The following is a 27,380-nucleotide window of genomic DNA, read 5'->3' as shown; positions in this document are numbered from 1 at the left end:
TCTCATTCTGCCAAATCTCGTAACAGCTCAGCACATACTTTACATAAACCCATTGAAAGCTTTTCCGTCATCTTCTTCCACTCTCGAGTAATCAGACTAGTCCAAGTTACCCAGCTTCCTCGAGAAGTCGATAGTCTCAGTAATTCCCTTCTCGAGGCTGATCCACTCCCTTCCAGCCCATTTTTGCAGCAGCCCGGGTGCAATATCGTTCTCAATCTTGTAGCTTAAAACAGGGTCTCCAGGAATAAAGTCGTCTTCGAAATCCTCCTCGGGATATGCTTTGCGCATGATGGCCAAAGCGTTGTTCCAGTTGAAAGACTCGGCTAGTGCTGGAATACGAGCGCCTTTGACATCTGGGTCGATGGTGGCTGCAACGTAAATAACAGCCGCGTCGGAGACGTGAGTGTAATAGACTATCTCGTCAGTACTCTTGAGGTTCTTGACTTATTTATCCGTCAACTTACCCGTTGTGTTATCCTTCAGGGCTTCGATCTTGCCAAGGTATAGTTGCTGCAAGAGTTGAGTAGGCATAGGCCCATAGTGTCTCGCGTCCAGAGGATCACCCAAAGTCCAACAAGGACTAACTGTATTGACTTCCCATGGGACATTCTCGTCTTTTGCAAACTTCCATACCGCCTTTTCAGCTTCGACTCTGGCACCCAAGTACACTGGAAGAATACGGCTCAACTCATATGGTGGTGGCGCCTGTGCGACCTTGACCAGATCGTCGTTCCACGTATCCTGTCCAACAGTCTTGGCCTCCCCGGGCTTAGGCCAGACTGATGACCATAGTCCACCTGCCACCACAAATCGTTTGACTGACGATTCCTTGGCTGCAGATCGGCAAACGGTCAAAGCAGCCTCAATGGCTGATGCGAAACCGACATTTGGGTCTGGCGTATAATCGCCGATGTTGGCGAGATGGATAATAGCCGAGACGCCTTTGACCGCCTCATCGAAATCTCCGGGCTTTGATGTGTTTGCGACAACCAACTCCACCTTTCCTTCGTCTGCGTGCGGCTTCACAGCTGGGTGCTCGAGGAGCCACTTGCTGTACGAGAGATCTCTCACCGTTCCGCGTACCTTGAAGCCTTGCTTCAGAAGCTCTATGACCACATGGCTACCGGTGTAACAATTCGCTCCCGTCACGAGGACCCATGAGCCTCGAGGGACAGCTGTCGGTAAATTGCTCATGTTGACGGTGGCTGTTCTGTACCAACTGCCTTAATTGTTTGTAGGTATGTAAAGAGCTGAGAAGTTGCCGGATCGGACAGAAGACGGACTTAAGAGCCAAGATATGATGTATGCTCTCATCAAGGTCGAAATCGAATCGAGGAATAAGATGAAGATGGGACGATATATGGAGCATCGATCCCCGCCTTCTTAGCGCGAACCCGGAATTTTCCAGCTTCCGCTGTCGCTAGCTTGCGGTGAGCCTGAAATCTAAATGAAGCGATCGCTTCCGGTTCATTAGGCCGAGACTAGAGATTTTAGCGATGATGGATACGGATGACGGGATCGTGTGCTGCAGCCTTGGCTATTAGCCATAACTATATTCTTCTGAATAGAGTAAGAACACGATCACTCTCATAGACTCTTGCTATATCCGTAGATCTCTTTCTTGTTTTTGCTGATAAATGAAATTTCTTCTGACTCTGCCTGGGTTGAATCATTAGCTCAAGGTTCACGATAAAATCGATTGGCGTCAAGGATTATTACGATCGACTAGCTAGCTTGGTCTTAGTATCACGGTTGTGGCCACTCAGAATCCAGGATCCGCTACCCGACTCCCCGGGTCATCAATCCCGGAAGCTTGGACTCACAAATAATAGGCTAATGCTCCCGGAAAATCTCGTTCCAGTGGGTCACTTGATGCAATGGTTCGTTGTGACAAATGCTTTCCAGGGTCTTGTAAGCTCGGTTAGCAGCTTGCGTGTGTTATGGAGCTTCGGGCTATTATCCGGATAATTGACGGCCTGACTCATCCGGGTACAGGAGACTGAGTAGGTTCAGGGTAGTTTATGAGAATTTATCGACATGGATACAGGACTACCTATAGCTGAGAGTCTTTTAATATGAACTATTGCCTATATAAGCTTTTTTCTTTTTTTTATTTCCTCTTCCCAGTTCAATAGTATCATATTCGATAACTGCTACTGTCTTCGCAATGACCGTTACGTCCCCAGTTGAGGCGTTCCGTCAAAGTCGCCGATCTGTTGAGCCGGAACTTCTCAACCCATTGACGGAATATCCCACAATTATTGATACTGACGGATCAACTATTTGTGAACAACAATTTTACCGTCTTCGCACAGCAATTATAGAGCGCAGCGATACAGTGACACTAGAAAAATACTTGCAATCAGCACCTTGGGCAGTCAAGAGTGGTCATGCTCTTGGAATGTATTATGATCCATTCATTGTGGCAGCTAGACATGGAAGTCTCGATGCGCTCAAAATGCTCCTGTATCACTACTCTAAGTTTATCAAGCCTGATGGTAGAACAAACCTTGATGGTCGTTACTGTCGAGTCTTGAACACAGCAGCTCATTCTGGCCATCTCGAAGTGGTCAAGCTTCTGCTCGATCATCCGCTTCTTCAAGCTGATATCCACCATAACTATAATGGATATACTCCAATTATGGTCGCTTCCGATGCTTGTTATTGTAAAGATAATCTTGAGAAAAAGGAGGCCGTCATCAATTTCTTGCTTGATCGAGGTGCTCGCGCCTCCGATACAGAATACACGTGGGGCTCCTCTCTCGACCCTAGGACTGGCGAGTATACGAAGAAACAGGTGCCGATCCTGACGACCTTGAACTTTGCTGCAGAGTGGGCAGGGGCCGATTTGATCCGGCGGCTCATTGAAAATGGCGCTGATCCCCACGTCAAATGGAGGATAAAGAATTCCCAGTTCGCACTGATGTGACGATCATCTCTACGGCAAGTCGGTGTGCGAACGTTGAAGCTCTCAAAGTCTTGCTTGACTGCGCAAGAAAAGTTGGTGATGTGGCAGATGCAGTGTCTTATCGCGATAGCTGGGGAAGCATGTCACTTCACTGGCCTTGTCAGGTCTGGATGGACGAAGACCCTCGTGAGGTGACTGCCGGGGTTATGGAGGAGAAGGTGCAAAGAGTTACCACATTTCTTGGGCTACTGCTAGACTGCAGCCCAGAAACGATCAATGCGCAGGACCAGGACAGTAACACGCCTCTACACTATTCAGCCAAGAAATATGGCAACTGCGGACAAGATCACACAGCCGTCTTTCAGTACCTTTGTGAGAAAGGTGCTGATTCTAGCATTCTCAACAAAAACGGCGAAACAGCATTACATAGCTTATGCTCTTATGACGGAGGACTACCGCTCGATATAGCCGCGATCGAAACGTTGCTCGACCATGGAGCAAAAGTCACGGATACAGACAATGACGGCAATATACCACTGCAATTGGCAGTCAAGAACCTAGACAACGTTGATGCCATCGTGTTTCTTCTTGATCATGGTGCAGATGTATCTGTCAAGAACCTGGAAGGAAACACGCCACTACATGAAGCCGCCAACGAAATGTCCTGGACTGGAGTATTAAAAAAAAGAAAGTACAAACTCATGGGAGAAATACTTCGAAGGCTTCCAGGCGATGAAGGAAGTCTGATGGATGAACTGAATGCGGAGGAAAAGTCTCACCGGCAGATTCAGGATGAAGGGAGGAAAGATTTGAAAGAGAAAATGGATGGTCTGGAAATTGAAAGAAGTGTGGGAATCTGAAGGTTGAAAGAAGTGAGATGAAAACAGCTTCGTGGCTTGCTTCATAGGAGAGCCATATACAAGCTAGAGACTGTTGTATTTGAGCAGGCATACTCCGTAGATGCTGCTATTCTCCCTAAAAAATGACTTATCATGTTATCTCTCTTCTCTCCTCTCATTTGGCGAGGTGAGAGGTTGTACTGTACCCGATTGGCCAAGAGCAATGGACCCTTGACAGCGCGCGTATTTCTCGTCTCGTCTCACTTTAGCGGATGGCCAATCAATTCTGATGATACGCGCTGTGACGACTTCTTGCTATTCCTCAATTTACCCCCTTCAAGCAAACTTGCCAATTTCACTGTGTACCGCGTTGTGCCAAACTCATTCATTTCCTCGCCTACCTAGTAGGTTTAAATTATATTTTCCTTACCTTTAAAGCGACAGTAGGTAATTATGCCCGACGACGACGAAGCAATTGCACTGGAAGAGTACACTGTTGGCTGGCTCTGTGCTCTTCCTCTAGAGATGGCTGCTGCCAAGGGCATGCTGGACCGAGTCCACCCAGACCTCTGTGAGCAGGATCCCTATGACCATAATAGCTATACCCTGGGCGAGATTCAGGGCCACTACGTCGTCATTGCCTGCCTACCTGCTAAGAATTATGGATCGTGCTCTGTTGCTACCGTCGCGAAGGACTTGCAACGAACCTTCAAATCAATTCGCTTTGGATTGCTGGTCGGAATAGGCAGTGGCGCGCCCTCACCACAACACGATATTCGACTAGGCGACGTAGTGATTAGCCAGCCTTCCGGAACACTTGGAGGAGTGGTGCAGCATGACAGAGGCAAGATCTTGCCGCAAGGAGGATTCCAACGTACAGGCTATTTCAACGCCCCTCCTCAGCTCCTCCTGACGGCTTTAGCTCGTCTTCAAGCTACCCACATGTGTGAAGACAGTCGAGTCCCCGAGTTTCTCGCGCAGCTGGTCGTAAAGGTTCCGCAGCGGCTGAGGGATAAATTCAGTTATCAAGGCGCCTCAAATGACCGACTTTATCAGGCAGACTATCATCACGTCAAGTCTGGAGATCCAACATGCAACGGATGCGACAAATCGCACATTATTCATCGACCAGAGCGAGACGACACCGATCCATATTTCCATTACGGTATCATAGCTTCCGCAAGTGCGGCGGTCAAGGACGGCCAAACGCGTCAGCGACTGAGTCAAGAACATGGCGCAATGTGCTTCGACACGGAAGCGGCAGGTTTGTACGACTTTCCGTGCCTTATCATCCGCGGCATTCACGATTATGCGAATTCACATACAACGGACCTTTGGCAGGAATATGCCGCTGCCACGGCGGCGGCATTTGCAAAGGAGCTACTGCTGTTTGTAACACCTGTCCGGATCCGGCGAGCGGAGAAGGCCTTCCACGACGTTGCGTCTAGTAAGTGAAATTATCTTGATGTTATAACCATAGGTTTGGCTACTTATTAACTTCTATCAGCTGCTTACAATGGATTCAAAATTCCAGTGCAGAGTGTCCCCCAGCAGAATTATATCAAGTATGTTTTACCCTTCTATAAATGGCGCTTTATGAACTCATAATAGACACATGATGAACAACCAACCTATGAGCCTTTACATGGTCGGCAGCGCGCGCTACAACTGTGAAGACAACCAAGAGAGCACTAGATACGAGGATGGCACCCGACCCCTTAGCCTAGAGGCCATAGAAAAATAGGGACATCAATTTCGTACCAATCGCTGTTGCCGCTCGTTCGGTAGCAACGTAAAGACTGGCGCATTTACTAGACGGGCGATTCGCTGCTTGATACTTCGGCTACAGAGAAGAACGGGACTGGATACATAATAACCGACTAATCTGCGCCTATGCATATAAAAGGCCAATATTTGGGCTGTACAAAGGCGCAGTCTCAACGCTTGACTTCTATTATGGCTTTGTAGCATACACCGACCAGCTATTCACCATTAGTACCAGTCTTAGTTGGTTCGTCTTAGACTTACATTGGCCAGTAGGAATGAATGTTGACATTCTTAATATCCTTTCGCACATCAGTCAGGAAAACCTCAACTTCTTCTTTACTCCAGCCAAGTCCACCCTGGCCGTCAGGACGTGTAAAGACAGCTAGACTCAAAGCTGCTAGAGCATCCAAAGTGTTCTGCTGGGCCCAGGTACCTACCAATGCTGTTAGGAGACATCGTGAACAAAGTAGCAATTAACTTACCAATCTGCTTATGCTTGGGATCTTTAGGCCATCGATTTAAAGGCCATTTGCGCTTGACGATATTCACATCAATAAAACCAGCTTCTTCGAGTTGGTCCTTGTACTTCAGCGCGCTATCCATGCCACGACCGTTCTTGGTAAAGATGTCGTGAAGAAGCTCCGACCACTTGGATAGTGCTGAGTCTTTTTTAAGAGTGTCATCGTCGGAGAGGAGAGGGTAGATGATGTCGATCATCTCTATTCTGCCTCCAGGGTTGAGGTTCCTGTTAATATGTATTAGACTATTTGATAGCTGCAAGGGAGTCGGGATGCCGTTCTTGTAACTTTCGCTGAAGAACTTGGGCCAGTCAAGAATAGAACCTGTGAGAAAACGAGCAAAGACAAAGTCGAATTTGTTGGAGTAGTCCCATGACTCTTCTAGATCGTCTACGTAGAAGGAGGCATTGGGTGGAATGCTTCGAGATGTCAGTGTGCCCTATGACCACGAGAATGAATACATACGCCGCAGGCTGAATCGGACTCAAGTCGACGCCGATGACCTGAAAAGTCAGTAATAGTCACCCAAGTCATCCTCATAGAACTCACCTCGCACTCGGGATGCTCATCAGCTGTCCAATTTGTTAACACCATGGTTATTCTTGCGCAGCTTGTACTACTCACCAAACTCGATGGCCCAGATTCCAGTGCCACAGCCCGCATCAAAAGCGCGATTGAGGGTCTTAGGTAAAGGAGCTGTGTGCAGTCTTTCGTCGAAAGTGAGTAGAAAGAGATGATGTTGGAGATCTGCGGGATTATTTGATGAGAATGATAATCAAGAAGGGATGCTATGGATTACCTAGTCGTTCGTTCTCAATCTATATCAGGTCAGTGGCAGCTACCATGGAAGGTGAAAAAAGGCTTACCTCGTCATTAGGAAGCGCATAAGCTACGTTAAATTAGTTCAACTTCTAGTGGCATCTGCTACCAATTCTAGGATCTCACCTCCGTCCTTGTAAGCATGATAAGTCCTGCCATTTTCCTCACGGTATCTCAAAATACTCGATCTTAGCGACGTAGTATCACTAGCATTGTCCTGTGACCCGTTAACTACTGTGATTTCCCTCAAAGTATCCACTTACGTCTCCAATGGCGGAGTCAGCATCAGTGTCGTCCTGAGCCTGCTGTCCAATCAGTTAGTCGGATGCAGTAAGCCTTCAGCCACAGTAGATGCATACATGCTCATCGACAGCAAGGGGGTCTTCGTCCGCGCACATCGTCAAGGGTTCGATTTAACTTAGTGTTTGACATGACGTTAGATCGAAATGGCGGTCGGGACGAGTGGGGTTTGGAGACGGATGAGATGTCACCAGTCACGTGTGATAAGATCACACTCCAGTCTGTATCATGATAACGTCCAACTAGCATTATAACGGCTAGATCAGAATCACGACATCCCTGTCAATATCCAAGGCCCAGAGCGGGGTTTTGAGTGATATTGCCCAGAACCAACACGCAAATCAACGACCAACAAACCGATCACTATCCAGTGTCTGTGCCCAGCATGTCTCACGCCGAGAAAACGCAATACGATTCGTTCGCGCCCAAGTATGCTTCTGTGGAGGAGTTGCCCTGTTCGAAACTTGAGGGACAGCTTGTGATTGATGCTCTGGGAGATTGTACGGGCTTGAAGGTGCTGGATCTTGGTGGAGGTAGTGGACTTCATGCGAGAAGAGCGATTGATGCTGGGGCGAGTGTTGTCGATGTTGTAGATATTTCACCGGAAATGATGAAAGCGGGTGAGGAAATTGAGAAGAGTCTCGGACGAAAGGATCGCATTCGTTGGTTCGAGGCTGATGTCACCAAACCCGTCAAGGAGCAAGTCAAGTTGGAGGAGGGTTACGATGTCGTCATGGCCAATTGGGTTTTTGATCATGCTACCTCTGTTTCAGAGCTGAGAAGCATGTATGAGAATGTTGTCAAGAATCTCAAGACTGGCGGAAAGTTCATCGGCGTAAGGTCAAAGAGCATTCGAGCTGAGTACATGAGCCATGGCAAATACGGCGTCACATTTACCGATGTCACTGAGATCCCGGGTGGCTTGAGATACAATGTCAACTGTGTCACAGAACCACCGTTCTCATTCGAGGCTACTTCAATGGAATCGACTTTCTCACTCTCTGATGACATTGGCAAGGAACTCGGATTGGTTGAGATACATGTTGCACCAGCCGAAGAGACAGAACTCGTCAAGAACAATCACGAGTTCTGGGAGGATTATCTTAAGGACCCCAACTTTGTCGTTGTAGTGGCGAAGAAGGCCTGAAGAATGCTTTGATTAGAAACCTCCCTCAAGGAGAAAAACATCAGACCTTGGTATAGGATATCAGAATGCACTCAGCAACAGCTATCCTAAACTTGGCAAAGGTACCCTAAACTCAGTAAAGATATCCTAAACTTATGCTAAGTTACCTAAGTCTTTTAGTCATCCAGGATCGAGGTCCTGAAATTTCCTCCCCTAGATTTCCTATTATATATAATTACACAGTGTTCCCCAGGAACGGAAATGTTATCCTTTCACCCTTCTCCACGATAGCCTGCAAATACAACACAATTAGTTCCTCAATTCCTTCGCTCCTAGCCTCCTCGATCCAATCGTCCAAGTCCAGTTCTCGAAACTCGTCTCCACATGTCTTTTGCATGTATGAAGCAAATTCTGTAGGCGGCACCTTTACACCACTTGAGTAATGCTTGAAAGCCACGCCCGAGTGCGTTCCTTGCGAAGATAGGACAAACTCAGCGAAGGAGGCGGCGACATCCGTGACAGGGAGAAAGTCAAAGTGACCGCCGACATTCAAGCTCGATACACGTGGTACAGCATTAATAAGCTTGGAATATCGAAGTAAAGCGTTGAGTGCATCCTCGATAGGAGCCTCGTCACCCACAATAGCACAATGTCGATGTATTGAGACAGGCAGGTGCCTCTCTGCATTCGCTGCTGCAGCTTCAGATAGGTTTGCTAGGAATACTTCACCTGCCCATTTGGCTGCTGTGAACCCCTCCGTTCCGTCTGTAGGAGGTTGATGGTCTTTAACGCTGACTGGTGGAAGGGCAGAATCTGCGCTTGAGTCAAGCAGTGTAACGCGATTCGATGAGATGTAATGAACGGGAATCCGGCGACCAAGAGCAAAAGAATCCCACCTGTCGTGTAGACTCCACGTTGGGTACACGAAGGGTTGAGTAGTTGTTGAGACAATGGCCCTGAGATCCTGCGAGTATGATAGTGTCGACAGTGGCTTGAAGGTGCTGATACGTTTCTCTTTTGAGTCCCAACATGAGTTCGTTCAGGCTGCCAGGATAGACTGTCACGCGATCATCCTTGAGGTGACTGGCCTCAGAGTCTGGGTCAACAGCGATGCAGTGAATGCGTGCCACTGACGGACGGTTCAAGAGAGACTGGAGGATTTGCTTCCCCAGGAATGACGATGAACCAGTCATGAGAATCTCAAGACCTGATTCTGTCCTGACAGGAGTTGCATTGGGAGAGTAGCTCAAGTCGATAGAAGAAGGCAAACCTGTCTCGGCGTCCCAGTCAATTACCTCAGGCGCATAGTCGGAGCTCTTCTGATGTGCAATCAGACCCGCCATTCCAACTAGTGTGCTTGAACGGTACATATCGCTGAGCGGCAGTGTAATGCCCATCGAGTTCTCAATTGCACTGCGGAGTCTGACGAGAAGCAGTGAGTTACCTCCAACGTGGAAGAAATCCGTGTCAGGCTCGAGTCTCGCAGTGTTGGCCAGACCTGCTTGGGATAGTACGTTGTGCCAGATGAGTCTCAACTCTCCTTCAATAAGCGTTGGTTTCCTGTCTGACGTTGGTTTGGTAGGAACGGGGGATGAAGGCGATGTAGGAAGAGGCAAGGCGGCGATAGCACGACGATCAACCTTCCCACTGCTGTTCAATGGCAGATTCTCCAATTCTATGACCAACGCAGGCCTCATGTACTGAGGAAGTGGCAAGGTACTCGCCAAGTCTTGCAACTTCGAGCCATCCATAGAAGTTCCTGGAGTCATGACAACATGCGCCACGAGAAAAGCTGGATCACCACGAACGGTAACCACGGCATCTTCGAGAAAGTCCTTGAACTGCTGTAGCATGGTATTGGCGACATCATCAAGATCAACACGTAGTCCACGAAGCTTGACAGTCGTATCACCGTCCATGCGGCCCATAAACTGAAGACCGCCATCAGCACGGATGAGGCCCCTGTCTCCAGTACGATACATCGTAGTCCACCCATTTTCAATATACTTGAGTGTCGCAAACGGGTTCGAGATGAACTTCTGTGAGCTTGACTTCTCATCGAGATAGCTGATAGCAATACCAACTCCACCAACGCAGATCTCACCTGTGAGGCCCTGCGGAACGGCGTGTCCACTCTCATCAAGGATGTAGATGGAAGTGTTGGGGTTCGCTGGACCAACAGACGAGTAAGCACTGTCGTCTCCGTCATCGTTGAGTTCAATGGTCATCATGGTTGCACAGCATGAGATCTCAGTGGGTCCGTAACAATCGGTTAGAACTGGAGGTTGCTGAAGAGTTCTGAAAGAAGCCTTCAGCTGAGCAGTGATGGCTTCACCACCGGAAGTCGCATTACGCCAAGAGCCCATTGTCTTCACAGCTTGACCTCCATGGCGTATGAGCATGAGATACTCAGTCGGAGTTCCCAACGTGAATGTGACTCCTTCATCAGCCATGAGCTTACCCAGAGCGAGTGGATCGCCTCGACTGACGCTGGGCGTTATGACCAGTGTGCCACCACGCGCAAGAGCCAGGAATGCTTGGGCAAGGGACATGTCAAACCCAAGAGCGCTCTGTTGAAGAACAACCTCTTGACCAAGAGAGAGCTTGGATATTTTGGTGGCGACATAGTTGATGATACCTCGTGACGATAGTCGAATTCCCTTTGGTGTTCCTGTCGACCCGCTTGTGAAGAGGACGAAAGTCGTTTCATTCACACGCTCTCGATTTGGCGCACTAGTCGTCTCTGTCGGGCCGGGTCTGTTAGTCACGGAAAGGATGGGTGCCCCAGTAGAGATGTTATTGGCGCGCTGCTTGGTAGAGTCCTCACAGAGCATGAGGCCGGGTGAAACAGCTCCAGAGATGACCTTGAGACGCTCGTCAGGTAGCTTCCCATCCAAAGGAACGTAGATGCACCCGGAGCGGATGATCGCCAACATGGAGATGACCCAGCATGCGTTCGGCTCACAGAGAACAGCGACTGTTGAACCAGGCCGGAGCTGAGACTGGATGCCTGAGGCAAGGTTGTTGACCTTGATGGCAAGTTCTCCGTAGGTGAGTTGACCACTGCTATCTTTGATAGCGACATCATGAGGGTTCCTCTTGATAGCCTCATCCACCTTCTCCGTCAGTGTTGAGGGCCAATCGTAGTCCACCACGTCCCCGTACCCGAGCGATAGGGCCTTGTCGATACGAGATTGATCGTAAAGATTGATGGTCTCCAACGTCTTGCTTACATCTCGGGATGCATCGTGCAACAACGCCAGATATGCAGACAATAAAGTTTCAGTCCCTTCTCTTGTATACAAGTCTTCTCTGGCAACGACTTGCACGTAGGTAGTGTCGTTGTTAGGCGTAATACTGAATGCAAGATCGTAAGGACTCTGAGCATCAAAGCCGTCCTTGAACTCCAGGTTGCTTCCACCAAGTGGGATTTTGGAGAAGTTGCCTTGTCGATAGTTCATGGCGACCTGGAAGAGTGGCGTACTGGTTGACTCTCGAGGGATGTCCGCCTTATCGAGAATGACATCAAAGGGAACTCCCATGTTGGCTTGCGCTGTTCGATAATGCTGGGCTGTCTTCGTGACGAGGTCTGAGAAGTTCGTATCTTTCTGGAGGTTGAAACGAAGGGGCAGCAAGTTGAGGAAGAAGCCGATGGCCTGTAAGCTACCTTCGCTGCGATTCGCATCTGTGACACCGATACAGATATCCTCCACATCCAAAAGCTTGTTGAAGAGTGTTTGCAGCGCGGCAAGGTAGAAGTAGAAGGGTGTAATGCGTAGAGATTGGCTTGCTCGCTTGATCTGGTCTGAGAGCTCCCTTCCAATGTCGATAAGAGACTCTACGTTTTGGTAGGTCTTGGGAATAGGTCGTGACTTGACACGAGCGAATGGGAAGAGTGGAAGAGTCTCTGCAGGTGGTGAGTGCAAATTGGTCCAGTAAGAGATCCTGTCGTCTACCTGGCCACTCTCTATGGCCTTTCGTTCCTCGACTGAGATGTCCATGTACTGCTTCAATGACGAATCGAGCTTGTGTCCCATGTATACAGCGTTGAGATCCCGCAGGAGGAGATGCATGCTAATGCCATCCATCGCAATGTGATGGTACGCGATGATGAGGGAGTTCTCTTCAGCTCCATGGGAGATAAATATGATTTTGAGAACATCTCCGTCAGACAGCTGCCAAACATGGTTTCGCCAGGTCTTAATCTCGCGGTCTAAGGCGTCACCATCTTCATCCTTGACATGCTTGAAACAGTCTCTTGCTGACGCAAGGAGTCCTTGAACAGGCTCACCACTTCCCGGACGGGTAAAGAAGCATGCTCTCAACGAGTGATGGTGATTTGCAACAGTGTAAATGGCCCTCTTCAATCGCGGAATCTGAATGGTTCCGGTAAGTTTATAGACGTAGACGCAGTTGTACGAGGTGTCATCCTTAGAGAACTGACTTAGAAACCATAACCTATATACAATTTAGCTAAAGTACATCCTGTTACTGCCATGAAGCATCTACCTCGCCTGAGCATATGACAGCTTCTCAGCCCTTTCCAACTCCTTCTCCTGCTTCACGTCCTCTTGATGCTCTGTTTCTCCAACTGTACTGGGCGGTGTCGCGTGACCTGATCTGACTGGACTTGAACCACCATCACTTGACGTGCCGGTCGCTGACCCATTGGCTGCTGAGTCTGACTTGGACGCATCACCGGTCTCAGACTTGCTCTCCTGCATCTTGGCTGAGAGATACTTGTTCGCTGCGTCGGCGCAGATATCCCTTGCATTGTCGCCACTGAGTGTCTTGAGAACAGGCACGTCCACATGGACTTCCTTCAAGAACCACGATCGAATCTCAACAGCCAAGAGGGAGTCAATACCGACGTCCAATAGCGACGCCTCGACATTGAGACTATCTGGAGTCATTTGCAACATCGTCTCAACCTTGGCTCTGAAAGCAACGAGAAGAGCAGCAGCAGCCTCTTCTTCAGAGCCAGCGGCGTCTAGTCGTTCCAAGATGCGGATGTCACTCTGGCCTGCCCTACCCGCATCAACGTCTTTGGAACCTTCCTCCTCACGGACGAAGTGTGAGAAGCGTGGATTGTTGACCCAAGGAGGCCGAGCCTTGGTCGAAGCCGTGTAGTTAAAGGGCTGGATGCCTGAGACCATCTCGATCGTGTCGTCGTCTGTCACCCCAGGCTTGCTAGCAGCGACAGCTTCAGCGAAGATCTGATGGGCGTCCGACTCTGAGATTGGCATGTAGAAAGCCTTCTTCAGCCGCTCCATGAGTGTTGGACCCTTCGCAGCGATGTATCCAACATCGGCGACCATGCCCAAAGCCATGACTGACGCTGCGAGACCTCTTTCGCGTCTTTGTTGTGCAATGGCAGCTTGGAACAGAGATGCGGCATTGTAGTTGGACTGACCAGCGTTTCCAACAACAGAGCTCATTGACGAGAACAAAACGAAGAAGTCAAGAGTGGGCTCAGAGAAGATCTCGCTCAGGTGGATCGTTCCATCGACCTTTGGTGCAAATACGTCACTTAATGCCTCAGGCTCCATCTTGACGAAGAGCTGATCCTTGAGAACAAGTGCACCGTTACAAACACCACCAACAGGCGGGAGATCCTTGATGGAATCGCATACAGCCTGTACAGAGTCACGCTTGGATACATCCATGGGGTATACCCTAACAATAGCGCCCAAGTCATCCATTTCTTGAAGCCAGAGTTGGTCGACCTGTGCTCTGCGGCTGGTGAGGACGATGTACTTGGCGCCGTTCTCAGCCATCCAGTGACAGAGGGAGCGACCAAAGTCCGAGACAAGACCCACCATGAGGTAGGTCTTTTTAGCGGAGAAGAGGCCTTGTCCGCTGATGGGGCGGATTGTGACGCTGACGGGTTGGGGGCTTCTCCAATCGATGATGGCTCGTCCGATGTTTCGTCCGACGTCTCGTCCGATGTCTCGTCCAATGTTTCGCGTGGGGTCAGGTGATGGAAGTGAAGTGATGTCTTGAACGGTGACAATTGTCGGAATTAGGTGTGATTGACCACTGAACTTAAAAGCAGTCTCGAGTAGATTAGCAGTGTTGGAGGTCATTGCATGACTAAGCCTGAAGCTGAGGGCCTTATATAGGTGAGATAGATGCTGTCTGATCTTGTTGTCGGTCTTCTCGGTGAGATCGACGAAGTGACTGATGCCGCGAGGGAGTAAGTGCTGCATGGCCCTTATAGAGGCTCTGGGGTGGATGAAGATTGAGTCAGACTGGACATCAGAGTTGGCGAAGATAAGCTTGCAAGAAGCCTGAGCGGTAAGGGCAGTCTTTATGTCAGTGGATGCGCCATAGACCAGAACACTGCTATCCTGGGTAGTAACTGACGAGATGCTCGAAAGAATGAGAGATGCAGTCAGGCTGACAGCTACACTAGCCAAAAGCTCAGCATGTGCTTGTGGAGCCTCAGCCTCAGCTCGTTTTTGCGGATGGACATTGAGCGATATGTTAGGTGCTGAGGTTGATTCGTTATAGATGATAATGACTTTTTCTGATTTGTTCGAGTCTTCGAGTTCAATCCCTCGGGAGTCTATCGACATTGATCAGCAGCCTTTCATCAATCTTGTGGTGGCGGAGATACTTACCTGGCTCAGAACTGCACATACTCATCCCCTTTTCTGAGTCTCCGATTCGATTACCTTGTCTGAGTTAGCTACCTTGTTGAGTATGCTGGCTGGGACATACTAGTGGTCAAGAGGCCATCTCTCTCGGCCTCTTTAATATTTTTGCACTCAAAGTCGAAAGTACCAGTCGGCAGATTGGCATCTTTCCGATCTTTAGGTAACAGAAGAATGAACTCCCGCACGGGAGGTGACCCAAGGCTCCGGACAATCTCAGAACCATTCCATAACTCACAGACATCCACAGAAGTGGAAGACATCAGTTCGACCTCAGCAGCAGCCAAGTTTTCTCTAGCTCTACCAATGATCGCCTTTAGCCAAGACGGCCCTCCAACTCTGATAGCGCTGACAATAATCGTGAGGATACCAAGGGGTGCCATTGCAAGAGTAAAACTATCAGCCCAGCCTGTAGCCTGACTCATATACTGCATAGTAACCCTTTCTCCAAAAAGGGCGATAAGTCTGGAGTAGTATTTAGCATAAATAATATAACAAAGTTCTTGAACTCACGGTGCCAAATCTGTGAATAGATTATTGGCGAAATCATCGCCAAACTCCGCAGCCAGGCCCCCTGGAATAAATAGAAGTACTCCAGCCAGGTACCTAGGCGGCATCTGGCTGAACTTCATGCTGGCAGCTATGGGTTGGCTGTGATATCTTTCTCACGGGCTGTTAAGCGTTTATGGTTGGCTGTTCCAAGCGATTTTTATTATGATTTATTATGCTTGCTCGGTAATGCTGCCGGGTCTCGAGGACAAAAAAACAGAAAAAAACAGGAAAAACAGAGAGATAGTGGAGAAAAGGCAGATCATTTCTGCCGAACGCGAATGAGCTGAAAACTAAGCCCCGGGACTTTCTGTTTGTGATATATCAGAAAGTTCGTTCTATGGCCAATACCAAGATGCGCATAGGCGCTGCGGCCTATTTATATCACTCCGCCTTGCCTAATCTTGAGGCCCTCCACCAATGCCGTAACAAAAAATGTCAATGCGTTGCCAAAACAAAACACCGAGCCGAAGAATTTAATATGTCCAACAGACCTATTATTATATGCTTTCCTCGACAACTCTTTTCAGGTCTCCGTTCATTCTCACGTAACCTTCACGTAGCTCGTTCAGCTTTCCCGCCGCTGCAGCTATTGGTGCCAAAATGCCAGAAAAGCGCTCTCCTTGCGTAAATCGCGTCGATCGTCCATCGTCAACAGCCTCCAGTCGACACCAGTGCTCCGTATCAAAGACAATCGGCGTCAAGATGCTGCCGTTCCATCGAAGCTCCTTTTCGGGCTGTAGCACCGATACGATATTTGTGTATGTCTGGTTGTTTTCGATCGTGATAGTTTGTTTGCTTCCAACAGCCAGCTGAGTATGTGGAGAGTACACTTCGATTGAGGTGACAAAAGTATTCCATTTTGACCAAGACTCCAAGTCCATCAAGACGCTCCAGACTTTTGATGGAGGCGCAGCAATTATGATTGATTCTTGAATTTCGCGCATTGTTGTTGTGATTGGTTTAAGCAGCTGCCTTGTAAGATGGCGATTGTGTTCTGAGTATAGAAAAACGGTATTTTTTTGAGATACTAGAACTATCCGGAGTCTATAGCTGGCCTTATATACACAGAGAGTATTTAATTGATTGACTATCTGGTTCAGAAGAAGTCATCACTCTGTGACGCGGGACGGCGCGTATGGATGACCGACGCGGGCAGTTTCAGCTATGACGTCAACGAGTTCGGGCGGTGATTCGTCCGCTCAGGTTATCTAGTGCCTTAAGTCTACCCGAGCATCTGGCATCTATTGTCCCGGGGCAGCAGCAACGCGCTTCATCCCGCAATTAGCATATATTCTGATACTATATTGTCTTCCTTTCGACCTCAGATAGTGGCATTCGTCTAGGTCCATGAAGCTTCCCTGTTATCTGCTTGTTTTGTCCTGACACGCAAGTCAAGAACATGGCATTTTTCTCTTCAGCCACTGGGTTGTGAATTCATGTAGAAACGCATAATCTTTTTTTGTTTTACTTCTCAATTGAAACAAAGAGATCTCTCTTCCATTATCGCAATGGTTCAAAAGCTATGGCTAGACCCTAGGTACCCGAGTTAAGATAACCACAGCACTAGCCGAATCTACTGCAGCGACCACGTAAAATCTTCATTGGAGACGACAGTTGCGCTGGTCCTTCCCGACATGTCGATCTCAATGAAGTTTCCGTCAATTCTACTGATCATCATGCCAGTTTCGGCGTCTCGTTGGAACCAGACCGCAACCCTGTTATTAGGCTGAATCACTTGACTACTGCCTCGGGGGAGTTGCTGGGACCCGACGTAAAAGGGAACCTTGGAGTCGCCGATGCTTCTGTAGATAATGGGGGCGGCTCTGTCGGTCTGGTTGTTGAACTGAATAGCACCTTGACGTCCACCATCATTGACTCTGCCTTGAAAGTCTGGGGTCAAGGTGTAGGTCTGTCCGAGCCTGATGGAGTCGACATTAGTGTACGCCTGGACTTTGGCTAAGGAGCTAGTCAGCATTTTAACCTTCGAGTTGTGGTTTTGATGGCATGCATACCTCCTTCCATGAAGCTGGATCCACTGGCAGCAATAGCATAGTCATCATTACACTGGAGCATGACGAAGGGCGCAATGTCTTGATCACAAACGTCAGTGTAGGTCGAAGTAGAGGAACACAGAGCCTCACCTGTGGTTAATGCTATAACCTTGAATCCCTCGCGTTCCACTCCGGAAGCAAAACAGAGCTTGTAGCCTTCCTGTGAGAGTTGCCGAAAGCTCTGTACTGGAACCTTGACTGTCAGAGAATAATTGGTCATTTTGACGAGGCGTTGATTCTAGAAGAAGCACGATTTGTTCTTATCTGCGATGTGAAGACTTCAAAGAGGGGAATACTGGCGCATTTTATAGCCTACAATCTGCGTCCCAGACGGCCAGTTCACCTCCCCAACTGTCTTTTCGGTGCGAGCTCAGCTGGCCACGTTAATGCAGCTTACTATAGTTCATACCACTTCCTCAGAAAGTTGCCTAGGTGGGCGGCTGACCATAAGCAATGTGGGAGAGCTAGCAAACTCTGTGCACCTGCAGCTGCAGTATTTCTGAATATAATCAGATACATGGCGTATAGTGGCCGGTCAATAGTTTGCTTATCATACATCACTAGTCTTTAGCTGAGACCAATGTTTAGGGCATAGTCCCATATCCACAGCCAGCCACGATAATCCCCGCACTCCATTTAAGGTTAGATAGTTGCATCGGTTCCCAGCAAAACAGAAAGAGTTTAGCAGTACCTATAACTGCTGCGACTTGATATGATATCTCATGTACTCCTTAACAGACATCAGAGTATAACCTGATCCAGTCATTTCCTACACATGGCATTGTGTCCCTACTCCATGTCAATCGCACTTCTTTGTCTTGGATCTTTCTAACTGTGCGAAATTATGATTTGTTATTCAAACATCTGATGGTCGCGACTGCTGCTTTGTAATTCCTATTGAGCTCTCTCCGTTCTCGGCGTGCTTGTGGGCAAAACCAGCCACAATCAGTCCTTCACCTGCCACAGAAACTCGTTCCGCTCGAGCGGAATGCGAAGTGATCCATGTAGAGTGTTATGATTGGCGGCAGCTTCATCCCCTTTCAGTCGCCTACTCCACTATCATGGTTCGCCTATCTTAGTGCAAATCAGCAATCTCGGCTAGTGAAACAAAGATCCCGCGGAACACCATGGCTGTTTTTGAATATCTCGTAGCAAACTGCTGATTTTAAAGAGTTAATAGATCTAATATCTTCGGCAGTGAATAGTTTCTTATTCTTAAGCTCTTAATGATGGAGAGTCATAAGGAAATACTCATCAGAATTATTCTAAACTTGATTACCTCTTCAAAGCTTACACTCCCGGGTAGTCAAGCTAAGTAGTTAGGTAGAGAAACAGTTTATGCTAAATATTTATCTCAACACAGAAGACACTTGTAATGCTTGATATTCTTGCAGTGATTTACAAAGTGCTACTGGTTAGCTGGCCAGAAGATATAGAGATGCTGTGCTTACATATCTCTTGCCAACGTCATAATCCGGTTTATCCGATCTATCCGCCGTCAGCTGAATCTTCTGCCCTTCTCACATCGGCCAACCAGAATATCCCCATCCTCGCGCGAACTAAGTAGTTTACAGCAAAATCATGAATTTTTTCACCAGCCGCTATTTAAGCCGCATAGCAACCATTCGCCCACTGCCTCCGAGGTTCGGCAAGCAATAGCGCTGCCCGACCTTTCGAGTCACTAAGCAGAATTTCCAAGGCCTGTCAACAGCGCCCTTCACATGATTTTCGCAAATATCGTCCTTGTGACTCTCCCTCCATGAGATGTCTCTTGTTTTATGGTAACCAAAGGCAAACATGTCGACCGAAGAATGGCTCGATCGGGTGATGCTTATAGAACAGGCTGTCGCCAAGTGCCGCGGAGATGTAGCGCATGCTCAATCGGCGCAGAATGAGGAGGAAATGCGGCTGATTATCACCACGATGTGTCACGATATCATCGGGATCATCGGAAGACCTCAAGTCGAGAGATCGTTACAAGCATGGTCTGAAGTATATCCAGAATATGAGGGATCCAAGTTGATAGAGAAGACGAGCATCTACCGCCATTTGGTCAGTGCTCAGGCCCCACATGCAGAGTGTCATGCTAATGAGGTTTATAGCAGCAAAAGAATACGCCTTGGGTTCCTACATCTCAGCAAGATGATATAAGAACTGAGAATCAAACTGTTTCATTGAGGCCGGCACCTGGGACTTCATCTTCGCCTCCATCAGTTCAAGAGATGGAGGTTCAGAACCGGGCGGAGAGACTTCGGGATGCTCTCTGTCTACCGCCTATCCGTCGGGCATCTGCAGACAATATCAACCTATCGCATCCGAGATACATATCTCACTTACCACCAAGTCACCAAAGAACACCACAAGATGGTTATTATTCCCCCTTCACGACTTCTCCGACAACCCGAAGCAACCGCTCAGAATCGCCCAGGGTTCTTCCCCCAATCATATCATTCAGCGACGACATAGCCGAGTCGCCCGTCTTTCATACTCCCCAGAGTAGTCGACGAGCAAGCCAGGTCTCCTACCCAGCCTCAGATAAAAGTCTAGACCCATTCCAGCCGATCCACTATGATCCAAATCCTCACGAGAAGGCAGCGCCTAGTTTGAAGTCGCAGCCTACTAACAGCATGACAACTCATGGCGACGTCGATCAAAATAATGATGTGTGTCGGATACCGAGTGATAAAAAAGCTGGGACTACGTTCCATGAGATACCAAGGTCTTTGGCAGAGTATCTTGAGAGGATCCTTGCTGCGGGGGACATGCCGTTTACTCTGGCTGGTTTCAGAGACAGAGATAATTATTACAATTGCCCGTTCTGCAGTGAGAATGGAAAGAGGAATTATAAAAGGTCAGGACCTTTTGCGGACCACTTGGTAAGGCACTGGAAATCACTACAGACACAATAGCAAGATGGATATAGTCTTGTCGTCGAATGAGAAATAATCGACTCCACTCATAATATTGGCTCTTTACATAAAACATCTACTCATAACTATCCTCCAATCAGAAGAGAAAGTTTACTCGCACGCGCAAGTCTAAATCTTAGGACGAGTAAGCAAGATCTTACCACCCTCATCATACCAGATCTTCCTCGCCTTAACCTGTCGCAGATAATCCTTTCCAGAAGTATGCGCATCCGCAAAGAACAGCCACCACTGCCCCTTGTACTCAACGATACTTCCATGCGTAGTCCACCCGTCAACAGGGTCGAGAATCTTGCCCTGGTAGGTATAAGGACCGTAGATGTTCTTGGAAGTCGCGTAGACGAGGAAGTGCGTGTCGCCGGTAGAGTACATGAGGTAGTACAGCTTGCCGCGCTTGTGAACCCAAGGACCTTCAAAGAATCGTCGATTGTTGTCCTCTGCTTGGAGGGGCTTGCCTGTCTCGGGGGCGAGGATGACGAGATCACGGGGTGTCTCGGTGATCTTGTGCATGTCCTTGCTTAGCTTGGCGATCTGAGGGGATAGGGCGTTGGTGCCGTTGGGAGCAGCCTTGTCGCCGAGCCACGACTCGTTGAAGGTCTTGTGATCCTGCCAGGCTTGGAGCTGGCCGCCCCAGATACCGCCCCAGATGAGATAGGCCTCTTTATCGGTGTCGACATAGCTAGCGGGATCGATACTGTAAGTACCGGGGATCCAGCTCTTGTCGGCCTTGAAAGGACCGCTGGGCTTGTTGGAGACAGCAACTCCAATTCTGAAAATCTCATCCTTGTCCTTGGCGGGGAAGTAGAGATAATATTTGCCGTTCTTGTAAGCTGCGTCAGGAGCCCACATCTGCTGCTTGGCCCAAGGGACATTATCGACTGAGAGAGCGACGCCGTGGTCGATAACGGGATCTTTTCCATAGATGCTCTTCATGGAATAGGTATGATAGTCTCTCATGGCGTACTGAGCACCTCCGGTGCCGTTGACGACATTGGCTTCGATGTCGTGAGATGGGTAAACCCAGAGCTTGCCCTCAAAAACATGAGCTGAGGGATCCGCAGACCAGAGGTCGGTGATCAGAGGAGGGATATCATTTGTATCTTGCGCAGCGCATTTGCTGGTCAAAGACAGCAGCAAAGCTGAAGACAGAAACTTGAGCTGCATCGTAGTGACTGTAGAACCTAATTCTTAATTGACAAGATTGAACAAGAGCCTGATGAACCAAATTATCGTGGATCGCGGCCTTGTCTTTTATACCTAGTCCTCCACTACGTTACCAACTGCCGTGATGATGACCTCAACTAAGTTTGTCCCCTTGATAAATCAGGCTATTCCCCCTGGGAACACGGGGGTTTGCGGGGTACGCTCTTGGCACAGGATTGGCCCGCCGGATAAAACAAATTTTAATAGAGTTTACTGGATTGTTTTCTATATAAACTCTTTGTCATGCTGCACCTGCGCAGCTGGGGGCGACAAAACACACCGCCAAGCGTAAGCCCGTCCACGGGAGAGATTTGTGCCTAAACGGAAGAATTATTCATGTAGTATTTTGTTCATGTTAGTGAGAAAATAGTCTATTTGAGTTTATACTCGAGCAGGGGATCGTCAGGAATATAGACTAATACGGAAAACAGTGCATGCGCGGTCGTGTCATGGACTGGTGCGCTTAGGATTAGCCCCGCTGGGTACCAGATTACCGGTCCATTCAGCTTACAAGCACGACATGGCCAAGGTGCTCGATGCTACGTTATTGGATCTTGCCTTCCATGTTTGCGTAATGCATCTAGAAGGTCAGATACATTGGACCCTGGGAGGGCAAAAAGTTAATATCATGCTGTCTTACAGTAAAGGCTCGTTTATGAACGAGATGACATGCAAGATACACCGAAAGATCCGGCCGTACTATCCGGTTGTTGATTGATGCCATGTGAAACATTCATCGAGTCTTAGCGTCAACGATTCAAGATGTAGTGGACCTGCGGCAAATGCTCCGAATCCAGGTATCGTATTCGCCTCAGTTGAGAGGATCAATAGCTAAGGCACAGCATGCGGCGATTGCTGCTTTGTCGGCAAAATTACAGTTATTGCAGTTACACAAACATTAATTGGGGGCCAAGATGGATAATGGCAATATACATGATACAACATGGGACGTGCTTTAGGCAACCAACCAATATGACGCCTGAGGTATCAACACAAGCTTAATGAGCTGATTCCTTGCGGCAAAACGGAATACGTATGCGATAATCCAGACCCGACCAACCCAAGGCTATGTAGCACCAAAGATGACATACACAAGTCGTCATATGCGTCGTCCTGGGCGTAGGCCGGCTCTATTCTATTATATGCAGTTCGCCAGAGACACCCCTCCCAGACCAAGACTCGCCAATATCGATTCATATCAGCCACAATTATTCCAGCGAAGCAAAGAAGATGAAGCACAACTCAAACAACTCCGCGCGCGCCACTCCAAGGATTGGAGTCAGACAGACGCGCAAGCTTTTGAAGATATCATTGACAGAGACAATGCTAGGAGCGATGCGTCCAAGGAACCGCTGAGGCTCATCATTTACAGCTACTTCGAACATCTCAACCTTCCTCCCCTGCCACCTCCTCTTCCAGGATGTAGTACAAGTGTACTATTCACGAGGGCTGAAAAGCACAGCAACGAGAGCATAAGACCTTTTATGGTGGCTTGCGACAAGGGCTTGCTTGAAGAGGTCAAGTCTTGGACAGAAGATGGAGAACGGATAGAAGAGCTCCAACAATTAGGTCTACAAGACGGATTGGTATACGCAGCGAGGGCGGATCAGGTTGAAATAGTGCGATATTTGCTCGATGAAAGATGGACTCCTCTGAACGGTGAAGTGGTGAGAGAAGCTTGCGATAACCTCTCCCTCCCGCTGTTTGAACTGTGCGTTCAGCATGGGTATCACCCTAATCAGCAAATACCCAGCCGTGACGGGCATTTCGGGGTTGCCATAAACCACTGCGTTCAAGATGTGGATATCACTCGCTTTCTCCTTGAGCACGGCGCAGATCCTGATCTTGCCCCATTCAAGGACGGAAGGCTACATGACTGGGGAGAGAAAGCCACTCCACCAATGGACCGTACATCTGGACTCGCGCTCGACCTCGCAGTTGAGAAGAGTCCAACGATCGTGGTACAGACGCTTCTTGAGTATGGCGCTCATCCGCGATATTCGCGTCCACTACATGGAGTTGTAAAAAGATTACACTGCCATTCAATCCCTGGCGCGCAGCAAGAATGGCGACCTCTGATGACGATGGTGCTGAGCTACGGTGCCGACATCAATGCGGTTACATACAGCGGTGGCACAGCGCTACAGAGAGCTGTGCATAACAAGAATTGGGACATTGTTGAGTTTCTGATCGAAAGAGGCGCGAACCCATTCACCAAGTGCCCCGCTTCGAAGGAAGATTCATTCGACGATGCAAGCCTTGGACTTGAGGACCAGCCTTGGCGGAGAAGTCAGGAGGTCAAGGAATATCTCAAGAGATTGACGAGTGGATCAAAATTGGAGATCGGAGAAGAAGCCCCAGAAGAGGTGAGGGATAATCCACTCGTGCAAATCATCCAGAAGGTGAGGAGAAGGGAAGCGGGCCTGGCAGAGTAGGAGAAGCCGTGTTCTTACTACAATCCATTGTCGAACTCTAGTCGAGACCTTGTTACTTCCTTTAACAGACCTTATCGATTTCTGTATAAATAAATATTCACATGAAGAGAAAGCCAGTGAAACCGCAACTGTTTGCCAGCTTCCTCATATGGCGGTTTCAGCCTTAGCAGACCCGCAGCTTCGGACGATCTACGTTTGTTTGATCTTAGTGTAACGCATTTTAATGGATCTAGACCTTCGGGCCGCCTCCGACTCGAAATTGGTTGGTCAAGAGTACCTAGCAATGCCTCACACACACTAAGAAACTGCACATTTTTCACTAGTAGCTCATAACGCATGAAAGTACTGATCTGTACCTGCGGGGCATCAATCTGTGGCTTCGATAAGGATAAAGCTCAATCTCTTCCCCTGTAAGACCTAGTCTAATAAATAGTCCTCGCCACCTAATTCCCACGTACCTAGTAAATTTCTCCTCATCCTCACTGTCCCTTCGCCATCGTCAAAAATGGCCGACGATTCATCCAAATCATCGACAGACCCCTCCGCTGCCGTCGGTCCCTCCAAAGAAGCGAACAAACTCCTCCCCGAAGAAACAGAACTCGACCAAGATGGCTTTCACAACGATCACCAAGACCACCTGGATATGCAGCGCCTCGGCAAGAAGCAGCAGTTCAAACGAACGTTTTCGCTATGGTCGTCAATTGGCTTTGTGGCTATTTACATGGCGACGTGGGAATTCGTGCTGATTTCGCTGGCGCCGGGGTTCACGAACGGTGGATATGCTGGTGTTTTCTGGTGTTTTGTCACCACGACCATTGCGTACTCTGCTGTTGTTGCGAGTTTGGCGGAGATGGCCTCCATGGCGCCTACGTCGGGTGGGCAGTACCATTGGGTTAGCGAGTTTTCACCGCCAAGGTATGAAAAGGTTCTGTCTTATGCGTCTGGGTGGATGACGACGTTGGGATGGCTGGCCAGTTTCGCGAGTAGTTGTTACACTATCGCTTTTCAGGTGCAGGCTTGTATCAACGTTACGAAGCCTGATTTTGCGTTTACACCTTGGCACATTGCGTTGATTATGTGGGCTGTCATCATCGTCACCATCGCGTTCAACACTTGGGGTACTGCTTTCTTTCCGCAGCTCGAGACAGCGAGCTTGATTGGTCATCTTTTGGGATTTTTCGCAGTCATGATTCCTCTTTGGGTTCTCTGCGATAAGAACGATGCGCACGATGTGTTCTTGCAATTTACGGACCAGAGTGGATGGGACAACATGGGCTTTGCCTACATTTCATCTCAGATCTACGTTCTGTGGTGTTGTTTTGGTTCAGACAGTATCGTCCATTTGTCTGAAGAAGTAAAGAACGCGTCCATCGTTGTCCCACGAGCCATCTGGTGGTCTTACGTGGGTAATGTCTTTTTCGGATTCATAATGCTCATCACCATGCTCTTCTGCATTGGGCCTCTTGACGCCATCATCGAGGCAGACTGGCCCTTTATCGCTCTCTTTGATCGCACCGGATCTCAAGGGCTGAACCTGTTCTTCAATGTCATTCTCTGGCTTTTAGTCTACCTTGGAAACATCACGACCCTGGCGACCTGCGCTCGGGAGACATGGGCTTTTGCGCGAGATAAGGGACTTCCTGGTTCTCAGTGGATAGGTCATATGTAAGTTCTCACTTCAAGTTCGTGTATCTCATGCTAACCGTGTAAAAGGGACAAGAAGTGGCACATGCCCTTCAACGCCGTCTACCTCATGTCCATCGGTGCTGCTCTTCTGAGCCTCATCCAAATCGGCTCCGACGTCGCCTTTACTGTCCTGGTCTCACTTTCAACACTCGGCATCATGAGCACTTACCTCCTCAGCATTGGCTGTGTCCTCCTCAAGCGCATCAGAGGTGAACAGCTACCTTCTGCCCGATGGAGCCTGGGACGCTTTGGACTGGCGATCAACGCGTTTTCTGTGCTTTACAGCTTGTTCATTGTCATTCTCTGCTGCTTCCCATTAACTTTGCCCGTCGATACTGCCTCTGCGAACTGGGCGCCTCTGATATGGGCTGGCGTTATCATCATCGCCGCGATTGCGTATCTTGCGCATGGCAAGAAGGCGTACACTCCTCCGGTGAATTTTGTGGAGGGTTTCAAGTTGCAGGGCGTCGGCCTTCAACAGTCATCGTAGGGAAAGCGAAAAGGGAAAAGGAAATTTTGTTATAGATTAGTATTTGACGCTCAATCTTGCTATCTGACATTCGGGCCTCTTTGATCACTGAGTACAGAAACTCTAGATTTTTAACGTTTTCCTAGTATTCTATCTCCTCTCTTAGTGCTGTAGTTCAGACGACATATTCCCATTCAGATCGCGTTTTAGATGGCCTGTATACTGAAAACGGTATTTACTTTCGAGAAAAGTTGACAATGTCAAGGTCCGTTGCTTGTGCTTCTGAGTAGCTGTCGATATAAGTGTAGCTCGGGATGGATATCAACTCGTGTTGCAGCTCTGAAAGTCACTGCTATCTTCAGGATCTCATCAGCTGTTTGTAAGCATTTAAATAATCAATGCAAGGGATTTTAAGCGCATTCATATTAATAGCTGGCATTATTTTTAAGTTTCAACTATAGTCAGCTGAGGCATGGTTTAGTAGTTCTTTATTACTATAAATCATTTAAGATTTTATAACTTCTAGATATATATACTGTAAATAAACTGAATCCTTTTAGAAAATAACTAAGTTACTATTAATCCCAATAGACAGTTTCATTTATTTATTATATCTTTCTAAATGACCATACACCGCCGCTGCCCTCCTGTAATATAAGCAATGCAGAAACCCATGTCTGCGCTGAGAGCTGCAATATCAGACTCTGGCGTCACTGGTATGATGGCTGGGCATCGCCAACACAAGGTTCATGTATCAGCGTCAGGAGAACCCAGAATCACCAACAAAAGCTTTCTGCATCAGCGTCAAAACACTCCAGAATCACCAACAGAAAGGTCTAGCATCACTGACAGCTAGCATTGTTATCAAACTGCCCAGGATCACTGACAGAAGGCTGTAGCGACGACTGTGGTATTTATATCAACCTTGACTGCAGTATTGTGTCGCGAATTCTGTTCTAAGCAACCTCCATTATTCTAAAGGTCTATCACACTTGTCTTCTCTTTTCACGACTGCAAATAACTATCCTCTTACTACAATGGCGGTCGAAATTATCCGTGCATCCTCCACTGAAAAAAGCTCCCTAGAGACGTTTTTAGCCAGCGTCTTTGATCAACAAAGTGTG

The 27,380-nt window shown here is 48.4% G+C and overlaps 12 protein-coding genes across 12 annotated transcripts; 6 read left to right on the top strand and 6 right to left on the bottom strand.

Moving 5' to 3' along the window:
- Window positions 1–96: 96 nt before the first annotated feature.
- FTJAE_11477 (NADPH-dependent aldehyde reductase) lies at window positions 97–1,194 on the bottom strand (the record flags this gene model as incomplete). The annotated part of the gene is made up of 2 exons (XM_037344423.1): window positions 97–413; window positions 465–1,194. 2 exons carry the CDS (start codon window positions 1,192–1,194, stop codon window positions 97–99), a joined length of 1,047 nt encoding a protein of 348 aa, XP_037201547.1.
- A 973-nt stretch (window positions 1,195–2,167) lies between these two features.
- On the top strand, window positions 2,168–2,929 carry FTJAE_11476 (ankyrin; the record flags this gene model as incomplete). Its single annotated transcript, XM_037344422.1, has 1 exon — window positions 2,168–2,929. One exon carries the CDS (start codon window positions 2,168–2,170, stop codon window positions 2,927–2,929), a length of 762 nt encoding a protein of 253 aa, XP_037201546.1.
- Window positions 2,930–3,078: 149 nt separating this feature from the next.
- FTJAE_11475 (ankyrin) lies at window positions 3,079–3,768 on the top strand (the record flags this gene model as incomplete). The annotated part of the gene is made up of 1 exon (XM_037344421.1): window positions 3,079–3,768. The coding sequence occupies one exon, from the start codon at window positions 3,079–3,081 to the stop codon at window positions 3,766–3,768; it is 690 nt and encodes a 229-aa protein (XP_037201545.1).
- Window positions 3,769–4,200: 432 nt separating this feature from the next.
- FTJAE_11474 (G-protein beta WD-40 repeat-containing protein) lies at window positions 4,201–5,491 on the top strand (the record flags this gene model as incomplete). Its single annotated transcript, XM_037344420.1, has 3 exons — window positions 4,201–5,194; window positions 5,255–5,312; window positions 5,359–5,491. 3 exons carry the CDS (start codon window positions 4,201–4,203, stop codon window positions 5,489–5,491), a joined length of 1,185 nt encoding a protein of 394 aa, XP_037201544.1.
- Window positions 5,492–5,701: 210 nt separating this feature from the next.
- FTJAE_11473 (mRNA 3 end-processing YTH1) lies at window positions 5,702–7,249 on the bottom strand (the record flags this gene model as incomplete). The annotated part of the gene is made up of 11 exons (XM_037344419.1): window positions 5,702–5,729; window positions 5,776–5,947; window positions 5,997–6,451; window positions 6,498–6,535; window positions 6,582–6,604; window positions 6,657–6,779; window positions 6,832–6,850; window positions 6,899–6,921; window positions 6,978–7,068; window positions 7,115–7,153; window positions 7,211–7,249. 11 exons carry the CDS (start codon window positions 7,247–7,249, stop codon window positions 5,702–5,704), a joined length of 1,050 nt encoding a protein of 349 aa, XP_037201543.1.
- A 287-nt stretch (window positions 7,250–7,536) lies between these two features.
- On the top strand, window positions 7,537–8,298 carry FTJAE_11472 (ubiquinone menaquinone biosynthesis C-methyltransferase; the record flags this gene model as incomplete). Its single annotated transcript, XM_037344418.1, has 1 exon — window positions 7,537–8,298. One exon carries the CDS (start codon window positions 7,537–7,539, stop codon window positions 8,296–8,298), a length of 762 nt encoding a protein of 253 aa, XP_037201542.1.
- A 214-nt stretch (window positions 8,299–8,512) lies between these two features.
- FTJAE_11471 (polyketide synthase) lies at window positions 8,513–15,565 on the bottom strand (the record flags this gene model as incomplete). The annotated part of the gene is made up of 6 exons (XM_037344417.1): window positions 8,513–9,233; window positions 9,286–12,735; window positions 12,787–14,845; window positions 14,901–14,954; window positions 15,001–15,398; window positions 15,447–15,565. The coding sequence occupies 6 exons, from the start codon at window positions 15,563–15,565 to the stop codon at window positions 8,513–8,515; spliced, it is 6,801 nt and encodes a 2,266-aa protein (XP_037201541.1).
- A 417-nt stretch (window positions 15,566–15,982) lies between these two features.
- FTJAE_11470 (polyketide cyclase dehydrase) lies at window positions 15,983–16,429 on the bottom strand (the record flags this gene model as incomplete). The annotated part of the gene is made up of 1 exon (XM_037344416.1): window positions 15,983–16,429. One exon carries the CDS (start codon window positions 16,427–16,429, stop codon window positions 15,983–15,985), a length of 447 nt encoding a protein of 148 aa, XP_037201540.1.
- Window positions 16,430–17,058: 629 nt separating this feature from the next.
- Window positions 17,059–17,756, bottom strand: FTJAE_11469 (uncharacterized protein; the record flags this gene model as incomplete). The annotated part of the gene is made up of 2 exons (XM_037344414.1): window positions 17,059–17,441; window positions 17,498–17,756. The coding sequence occupies 2 exons, from the start codon at window positions 17,754–17,756 to the stop codon at window positions 17,059–17,061; spliced, it is 642 nt and encodes a 213-aa protein (XP_037201539.1).
- A 2,818-nt stretch (window positions 17,757–20,574) lies between these two features.
- Window positions 20,575–21,627, bottom strand: FTJAE_11468 (alpha-n-arabinofuranosidase alpha-L-arabinofuranosidase; the record flags this gene model as incomplete). Its single annotated transcript, XM_037344413.1, has 1 exon — window positions 20,575–21,627. One exon carries the CDS (start codon window positions 21,625–21,627, stop codon window positions 20,575–20,577), a length of 1,053 nt encoding a protein of 350 aa, XP_037201538.1.
- Window positions 21,628–22,748: 1,121 nt separating this feature from the next.
- Window positions 22,749–24,101, top strand: FTJAE_11467 (ankyrin repeat domain protein; the record flags this gene model as incomplete). The annotated part of the gene is made up of 1 exon (XM_037344412.1): window positions 22,749–24,101. The coding sequence occupies one exon, from the start codon at window positions 22,749–22,751 to the stop codon at window positions 24,099–24,101; it is 1,353 nt and encodes a 450-aa protein (XP_037201537.1).
- A 505-nt stretch (window positions 24,102–24,606) lies between these two features.
- On the top strand, window positions 24,607–26,277 carry FTJAE_11466 (amino acid permease 2 (AAP-2); the record flags this gene model as incomplete). Its single annotated transcript, XM_037344411.1, has 2 exons — window positions 24,607–25,766; window positions 25,815–26,277. The coding sequence occupies 2 exons, from the start codon at window positions 24,607–24,609 to the stop codon at window positions 26,275–26,277; spliced, it is 1,623 nt and encodes a 540-aa protein (XP_037201536.1).
- Between the last annotated feature and the right edge of the window lie 1,103 nt (window positions 26,278–27,380).

The sequence above is a fragment of the Fusarium tjaetaba genome (genome assembly GCF_013396195.1).
Source record: "Fusarium tjaetaba strain NRRL 66243 chromosome Unknown NRRL66243_c0000281, whole genome shotgun sequence".
NCBI classification, from domain to species: domain Eukaryota; kingdom Fungi; phylum Ascomycota; class Sordariomycetes; order Hypocreales; family Nectriaceae; genus Fusarium; species Fusarium tjaetaba.
The sequence above is the reverse complement of the archived record's forward strand: the minus strand, read 5'-3'. Positions and strand labels throughout refer to the sequence as shown.